At 36.1% G+C, this 8,781-nt stretch overlaps 1 protein-coding gene across 4 annotated transcripts; it reads right to left on the bottom strand.

Annotated features, from left to right (window-relative positions):
• Window positions 1-429: 429 nt before the first annotated feature.
• On the bottom strand, window positions 430-8,406 carry LOC127901132 (probable disease resistance protein At4g27220). 4 transcript variants are annotated; one of them, XM_052437487.1, is made up of 8 exons: window positions 8,290-8,406; window positions 5,238-8,083; window positions 3,955-4,428; window positions 2,258-3,073; window positions 1,586-1,687; window positions 1,390-1,503; window positions 1,150-1,228; window positions 430-750 (listed from the first exon to the last, which is right to left on the bottom strand). In XM_052437487.1, the coding sequence occupies exons 2-8, from the start codon at window positions 8,058-8,060 to the stop codon at window positions 539-541; spliced, it is 4,620 nt and encodes a 1,539-aa protein (XP_052293447.1). In that variant the 5' UTR covers window positions 8,061-8,083; window positions 8,290-8,406; the 3' UTR covers window positions 430-538. The 4 variants fall into 4 exon arrangements, with proteins under 4 accessions (XP_052293447.1, XP_052293448.1, XP_052293449.1 ...); XM_052437488.1 differs by having other exon boundaries at window positions 5,238-8,077; window positions 8,290-8,400; XM_052437489.1 differs by having other exon boundaries at window positions 8,271-8,371.
• Between the last annotated feature and the right edge of the window lie 375 nt (window positions 8,407-8,781).

The raw sequence follows: 8,781 nt of genomic DNA, 5'->3' as shown, positions 1-8,781 counted from the left end.
CGTAACACACACAATCATCAACAAAACTTTGCTTATAGGAATCAAGATAAGTTTCTACCCATCCGACATGCAACTTGAATAAACGATTTAATTCGAGATCAGCCAAATTAACATAGTTTATTTGATTTATTTAATCTTATTTTTCACGTTTATGACTGTCTTTTCAGCATAATTTTTTGTGTCATTTTTAAATTTCAAAAGGTCAAAATATCAAAGCTTCAATGCCACCAGTCCATTATCGCCCATTTTCCCGTGCCATATTTGATGCTTCAGATGAAGCATAACGGTATTAAACACTTGGGATAGTTTTGTCAAACTATATGTTGATCTTTCAATTATTTCTGTGCATTTCCTCAAATTGAATCGCTTGCGCAGGTAATTGCACACCATTATGATAAATTGATAATCAAGTCATGATGACCGATCAAATACCAGAATATAAGAGTACTTTATTGAGAGATCCGTTTCTCAGAAACGTTCATTAAGGTTTATCAACTGACTGTTTGCTGGTCCATTTTTGTAGACCTTACAACCCCAGCTACACTTGCTTCTGGGTTTCATCTGCATTATTCTTGGATTCTTCAATGTTACGTTCTCCTTCCTCGTTATCATGCTCATTTGCTGGTCCGATAGAGACCAGCTCTGTGGCACATAGTTGCTTCCTCAGTTTCCGCACTACTGGTACAGCATCAATGTCCCCTATCACAATCATTTTCTTGTCCTTCGGGTCAAATAAGATTGATAAAACCCCTGTAGAAGTTACAACATAAGAGAACTCGAAGAAATCAGTTTTTTTCTGGGTGTAGTCTTTGGTGGTGCCATCCCCACCACCCAACAACATTTCATCACTTACAAAACAATCTATGAATGCAAATGTTAGGCAGTGAAAAAATTTCGATGCAAATTTTGTATGCCTTACATTATTCCATTTTACCCATGGTAATTCATTTCTGATACACAGTTAACCCCCCCCAAAAAAAAAAAAAACATATTTCCATTTTAACTCATCCCACTCCAGGTAGGATGAATTGGCTTACTGGAGACGAGATAAAGAATAGAAAGAATAGAGCAAAAAGATGAAAAGCAAGCCCTTCATTCATTTTCCCAGAAGGCAAACAAAGTAACAGCTGAAAGAAAGAAACACAATACCTGTAAATTTAGAGACTATGCTGAAAGCTTTTTGCCTTGCTTTCTCACCATGTATTTCCAATTTTAGAACTGCTTTCTGCTACAAAACAATATCGGACAGACTTTAGATCCACATCAAAGTAATCAAAGTAGAACATCCAAGCACAGAAGGTAATAGGCCTCAAATCCCCCAAAAAAAAAAAAATCATCACCCGTTTGTTTCAAAGAAAGCATACTGATGTTTATTAATAAACCAGATACCTTCGTTCTAGTGCTGCAGCTAGAGAGACTGAGAGAGGGATTGTTGTCAGCAGCAGGTTTGCCAGAAGAGAACGTGGGAGAGGTTGTTCTCAGCGGTGGTTGCAGTGAGAAAGACTGAGAAGAAAATGTCAACATAGCATAGGAAATTAGTCTTAAGATGTAAAGAAAGACCCATATAGAGAATGATAGATCATACCTGGGTTTTACGGTTGCCAGAGAGATTCAAGGGGACTTGGTTGCCAGTGGTAGGTGCAGCAAGAGAGGATGAAGAAGAGGCAATTGGTAGCAATAACGGCAGCTGCAACAAGACAGACCAAGAACTGAAACTCAGTATATTTTCGTAGTTAGGACAAGGGTGTTGCCATATCAATGTGTTATAGGGCTAAGACTAAATATGCAGTTTTTGGGTCAGTAAAATTCGGTTATCTTTGAATTACCATGTAAAACTTTGGCAGTTCCATCTGCACCACAATCCACTGATTTCTTTACCAAAGAATGAGGTTAGAACATCTCATATCTATTTCTTTGTTTATGAATACAAAAGAAATAAACAAAGGCAAAGAAAACATACTGCATTTTACACACAGTAGAATGATGATCAGATTAACATGATACAAGCTAAAACGGTATTGATATCTGATATCCTTCAAAAGCTAAAAGGTCATTGATATCCAATATCCTTCAAAGTATAGGCTCTTGCTTCTGGTCCTTAGGCTTAGAGTTGGTTGATTAAAATGGGCTGGATATAAATTAAATATGTACTTTTGGGTCGGTATTATCTGAATACAGTTTTGTGTTTTATCATTAAAATTACATTACCAAATGTGCAAAACAATAAAAAACATTCACAAAAATGTAAAGTTCACACCTCATTTTTTTGTAACTGCTGTATGGTTGTATTGAGGTCCCCCTCCCAACATCCTTTATACAGTCCCCAATTTTGTCGTACCTCTCGTAACCTTGGTGTACTTAAGACTCTGTGAGAGAAAATCTTCATCTTGGGACACTCTATCACAAATAAATCTTCCAGGGATGGGAATTTTAAGGTGTAATTGCCGGAACAGAAGCTTGTGAGATTTTCTAAACGTTCAAGTGACACCCACTTCAATTTGCTGAAAACAATCTCATCTTCTGCTACATCTTCCTCTTTTGATATTATTTCAGTCAGCATTCTACAACCATCTATCCTCAGTTTCGTGAGACATACTAAACTTTTTGCTGTGGATGAGGTTACTAGGTTCATCAATCTTTGGCAGTACCATAATTCCAAAGTTGTTAGGTTCTTAAAAGATGCTGAGGATGGCACTAGATTTATCAAATTCTCACACCACCATACTTCTAAACTTTCAAGATTTTCAGTAATTGAGTCTAATTTGGAGTCTTGTTTCCAAATATACATCAGATCAGAAAGTTCCCAGAGCTTTAAACTTTTAACCTGTGTAATCATCTCGGCATGTTCTGCAATGTCTTCATTTGAGAATATCTCTTTGTACGAACTCCATCTTAGTTCAAGCTTTTCTAGATTGTGAAATCTCTCAAGGAAACCAATTCGAAAATTTTCTGATTCATCATTCACCACCTCAAGATTTTTAAGGTTTCGAAAAATGTGTTTTGGAAACTGGCTCTGGCATATCATTGCGATGTCCTTTCCACTCAATTTCAGTTCCTCCAACTTGGAGGTAACCTGAACATCAATAGAACAAAGATTGGAGTTCCATCAAACCATTACACAGAATATATAGTCTTAAACTGATGATCAGGCGATAGACCAACTAAGGTGGCAAAAAGTTTTCAATATATGACCAGCTTGAACTGAAAGAAAAGGAAAATTAGGCACATTGAAAAGTAATATAGTATAAGTTTTCCCTAGTTTTTTATTCTTATATCATCCTATACATGGCACATAGGAAAAGCCAAGAAAGTATTCACTTTTCCTTTTTTCTCTTTCTACCTCATCAAATAATAATTTTTAGTAGATTTGTGGTTAGTATACACCCAAAGAAATTTTAATTTTGACAGTATGCAAAATTTGAAATCTAGTTTATTAGTTCAATGAGCTGATTAAAGATAACCTTAACCAAACCAACACATGGTTGCAGACTTATCTTAGTTAAATTGGTTCAGTTTTCAATTTTCTTTGTACTTTTTGGGTTTTGGTTCATTTTTGAAGAACAAACTGAACCAGTTCAATCAAGAATAACTTCAGTTTAATTTACACACCCTAATAGAGCTAGTCCATATTGTTCCCAACAATCTAAAATCAGATCAACATTTAGCAAAACTTATTAGTGTCAAACAAGCAATACACGTAATGATGACCTCAATAATCAATGCAATTAGTAGTATTCCCAATTAAGATTGGCATGCATCTTAATATGAAGCTGCCATCAGAAAGTGAAAAAACACTTAATACTAAGAAACAAGCATATACTATGACCATGAATATACTTGTCTATAAATGTTAGTTACAACTTTAGGTAACTCGAAACCTGACAACAAAAGATTATCACTCGGTTTATTAAATAGGAAAAAATAAAAAAGAGAAAGAAAGAAAGAGTCTCAAACCTTTTCAACCAAGAAGAGGGCTTGCTCTGCTGGAATATCAAATTGGCCCTCATTAATTTCCTGGAATCTAAGAAATCTGGAAGTGAATATCTTTACTTTGTCACAACCATATACCTCCAACTTTTTTAACATTGGCCATTTCGAAGTATGTGTTCCAGGGTAAAATGTTTTAAGTTCCGATAAGTTCCAGAGCTTCAGGAAAGTTACTTTTGGGAAGACAAATGTAGTAGTTGCTTCTTCTCCACTTTCCTTCCCAACAATACTCTCCAGTGAGCTACAGTAGCATATCTCAAGGTGTTCGAGCTGCACAAAGTTTCTAATCATGGAAGATGGAAATAAATATTTCAATTTCTCACAGCCATGCACAATCAGGCGGGTTAAATTTTGAGAATACACAGCTGCAAGTTGGTTGCACCATATCTTTTCAGTACTAATTGCACAAAGTTCCAAGGTTTCCAAGTTAGGGAACACAACCTGCAGAAAAATGTCTTGTTTCAATTTCTGTCATATACATTAAATGGGTGAAAGAACTTTAGTCATGATAGAGCCACAAACAAATTGTACAAACTTATCCATACAAATTGATGAGGCATGAAGGAATTAGTTGCATAAAAGCACAACATATCAATGCAGTTAATGAAGATAATTATCCAACCAATCTGTTCATACCACGTCAATTTGTACACAAAAGTTTATACAATTTGTTTGACTCTATCATTACTCTAAATTTTTAGAAATATGATATACCAGAAGGGTCAAGAATCCCTCCCTTTCTCGATAATAAGCTAACATTCAAACTTCTCCATGCACAAAATTTTGGAGCTACATTCTAATAAGATATTGTTTTTCATATTATAAAAAGTACTGGAACCAAGCCCGTATGAAGCTCTATTCTTTCAGATATATTCACATACCAATGGCATTTCAAGTTGCAGATATAAATTAAGATCAAAAGCAGTTCAGAGCAGAGAAAGATTTAATTAAATGCAGAAAATTTTGACAAAAAAGCGAGAAAATGGAAAGGAAAAAAATCAATAACACAGTTAATATGCACACAGAAACACATCCATGTTGATATATAAGAACAATTGAAAACACAAACCATACCTCTGAAGGAGACAAACAATGTAAGTTAGTGACAATGCTAAAGGTGAAATGTACTTCATGTTCTGTTAAGAGCCTGGAGAGATATCTTTTTTCCTTCTCCCAAGAAATTAATTTTCCCTATATTTGTTTAATAATTGAGAATAGGCAGAAAGAACAAATGACAGAGGTAAAGATACCTTTTCATTGAAAAATGGCATGAGAGTATCACATTCATCCTCCAAAATGACCTCACGAGGCAATGTATGAGTTGACAATTCCTTGAGTCTTGTTTGTGATGCAGCGGATGTCTTCACTTGAGAGTAGAAGCTTGTGAGCTGGGGAAGAAATTTTAGAGTCAAGGAGTGCAATTGACTAAACTCAATCTTGTCCACTTCATGGCAGTCAACATCATTTTCTCTTCCAACAGTGAAAATCTCTTTCATATTCTTACAGTTAATCACATTAAGTGTTTGAAGTTGGGGAAGGCCTCTGACGAAAGAGAATGAGAAGATGTTTTTCAATTTATCACAGTTTCTCACTTTTATGATTTTCAATTTATAGAAAGACTCCGCTCTAAGTTGACCAAGACATATCTTCTCCAAGTGAATCAAGTTATGAAGAACCAATGACTCCAAAAGCAGGAAGGCATTATAACGTACCCACGCCATAGAGTCAACAATAAATAAAATGAAGGGATTATTTTGGACATGCAGATGCTTCAATTGTAGAAAACCCTCTATGTCTAAATCATAAAGCACATTCTTGATACCCGGCACCTCATCCAAATAAAGTTCTTCTATTCCCTTCAACTGCATGATAACCTCATCCACGTTGCTGGTATAGAGCTTGAGTTTCAACACTCTTTTATTCTTGTAGTTACCAGACCAGTCCCATTCATCTCCTATGAATATCTTGTACCTTTCCAGTTTTTTGGAGAACAATCCCTTGGGTAGAATCATTGCATCACAAATTTGAATTTCCAACGTGGTCAGATGAGACAAAAGCTTCAACTCCTGAAGGCTAGCATTACTTCTTCCAACATTGAGTCCTTCAAACTCCCATTTGACAGATGTGTTACCCATATACAGGTCTTCTAATCGAGATAATCCTGACAAAAGATTTGGTGGAATAACTTTAAGTTTTGAACAACCGCTCAAATCAAACAACCTCAGCTGAGTCAATTGAGCCATTTCTTCGGGCAACTGTTCTATATTGGAATCGACTAAGCTAAGTATTTCAAGTTTCTTCAGGTTCCCAATAATAGCTATATCTCCCAATGCACATCGATCTAGACATAATGTTTGGAGGTTTAATGGGAGATGAAACAATGATGGCAGTGATAAGAACTGCATATTGGACAATGCCAAACCTCTTAGGTTTGACATCCCTGCGAAAACATGGTTAGGAATTTTGATGGAATGATCCCTGGGGCTCATACAGAAAAATTCAAGTTGGGGATATTCCAACCCTTCAGGAACCTCCCAATGTTTACAATCATGAAGGAAGATAGTAGGGCAGTTTTTAAGCATATCTGCAACCGGCCATTCAATCTGAATATCATTTCTCAACATAAATACATGACGATCTCTGGAAGCAATTGATATGGCAACTTCACGAACAAGATCATGCATGCGAATCCAGTCTTCGGTAGGACCATCAAGCAACAAACAATAGTCTTTGAGTTTATGGACCAATGCATATAATCTATCTCGTCTTTCTTGCATCGTATAAGTGCCTTTAAATATACGCAAACCTGTTCCATATTTCAACAAGTCCATTACATGAGCATCATAGGGATGTTTCAATAGGCCACAGAGCAAAAAAGTTGACATGGCTTCCTGATCTATCAAATAATTGTAACTCAACTCAATACTTGAATGCACCACTGCATCCAATCCCTTGAAGCTCCTGACAGAATACCTCAATTCCTGTAAAGCATCCTTCCATTCAGCTAACGACTTATTTCTTAATGCCCTAGCAACAGTTACAATGGCCAGAGGCAAACCTCCACATTCTTCGGCTATTTGAATACCAATCGATTGCATTTCACAGTCTTCAACACAATCTCCTACCCTTTTTGTAAAAAGGCTCCAAGCTTCTTCTTTATTTAAAATGGAAACACAGTAATTATTTTGACAATGCATCTCATTTGCCAAAACATCTTGACTTCGCGATGTCAGCACTATCTTACATCCCTTATGATCAACTCTTAAGGGAATTCCTACCTTGTCCAAATCAAGACTTGTCCAAATGTTATCTAATACAAGGATCTTCTTTCCTTTCTTCAATAGGCCACATAACACCATCGCTCTTTCAGATTCACTCCCTTCACAGATATACAAACCCAGCTGATCCGCTATATCTCCTTGAATCCTTTTCACATCGGGAGTCTGCGATACCTCAACAAAAACCACCTCATCGCAGAGCTTCAGTTTCTTGGCCTGGTAAAAAACTATCTTTGCTAGTGTCGTCTTGCCAATGCCACCTAGACCACACAGCCCAATCACGTTGACATTGGGATTGCTTAATGCATCTAGTGCGTCATTCAAAATGGACTTTCTTGATTCGAAAGCCTCATAACCTTCACTACACATAAGCAATATGCCTTCTGGTTTGGTACAGAAAGAAACTTCATCAAATTTCCCTTCTTCCAGAAGTCCAGCAATAGCCTTCACCTCCCACGCAGCTTTCTTGCTAAGCTGATAGCGATTCATCAAATTTGGGCACAACCCCTTCAAACATTTCTTCTTCTCTTTTTCTTCATCTTCAATCAGCTTCCCTGCCTCAACTACGGTCGTATTCGCACTTATCAGCCACTTCTCAACACTCTGTTCAATCTCTTCCCCATTTTCTTTGGCAGCATCAACCCAAAGGTGCAAATCCTCTAGGGTAAGCTTCAGCTTTTCAGTTTTCTTCTTGAGATCGTCAAAGTTGCTCTTGTAATTTCTCAATTGTCGTGGTATAGCACCAACCAATTGACCCAAAACCTTTGCAGTAGCAGAGAAAATAAAATGGGGCATTTTCAACCCTTTTCCTTCTGTTCCTAAACAGGAGAAAACAACAGTCAGACAATAGCAAAGAGCTTCTTAATTGGATATAAGTACAAAGAAACTATAAATTTTTTTCTTTGTTACTAATAATTCAAGAAGTAAGGGAGGAGCAAGGGAATGAATGAAAAATCTAAATGATGAACAAGTAACTTAACCGGTGGCTCCTGTAAAACAACTTACAGTGAAAGATCAGCTTTACCTTTTCTCTAACAGTACTTGAGAAGAAGAGATGCAGATGCGCAAGAAATTTTTGCGATGAACGGGTAGAAATAAACAGCAGAGAAGACGATCTGACGATGAGCAAATTGACTTGAAAGACTCGGTTTTGTCTAGGACCGGGCAAAAAAACGGTATTCCTAAAAAAATCGAACCGAACCGACGGTTCGATTCTAATTCGATTGTTTTAATTTTTAAAAAAAACTAAAATATATTATTTATAAAAAAACCGAAATATCGGTTTGGTATTCAATTCACTCAACTGAATCGAAAAATCGAACCGAAGAATCGAATCACTATTATTATTTTTATTTGTCTTTACAATATTATATTTATGTAGATGGAGTATTGGAGTTTAGTTATGTATTTTAAAATCTTAATATTTCATATTTTGTGAGTAGTGAGTACCTTATTAGTAGTTAGTAAAATATTAGTGATAAAATATATTTTGAATACTTTATATTTATTATTAATA

This window comes from Citrus sinensis, chromosome 3 (genome assembly GCF_022201045.2).
Source record: "Citrus sinensis cultivar Valencia sweet orange chromosome 3, DVS_A1.0, whole genome shotgun sequence".
Lineage (NCBI taxonomy): Eukaryota > Viridiplantae > Streptophyta > Magnoliopsida > Sapindales > Rutaceae > Citrus > Citrus sinensis.
Note: the sequence above shows the minus strand (reverse complement) of the source record. Positions and strands in the feature narration are given on the sequence as shown.

Coding starts and splice junctions, on each gene's coding strand:
- LOC127901132 (XM_052437487.1), bottom strand. CDS start 8,060: ATGCCCCATTTTATTTTCTCTGCTACTGCAAAGGTTTTGGGTCAATTG. Junction 3,074..3,954: donor CCCTCTTCTTGGTTGAAAAG/GTTTGAGACTCT, acceptor ATTGATGTTCAG/GTTACCTCCAAGTTGGAGGA. Junction 1,688..2,257: donor AGCAGTTACAAAAAAATGAG/GTGTGAACTTTA, acceptor GTCTTGTTGCAG/CTGCCGTTATTGCTACCAAT.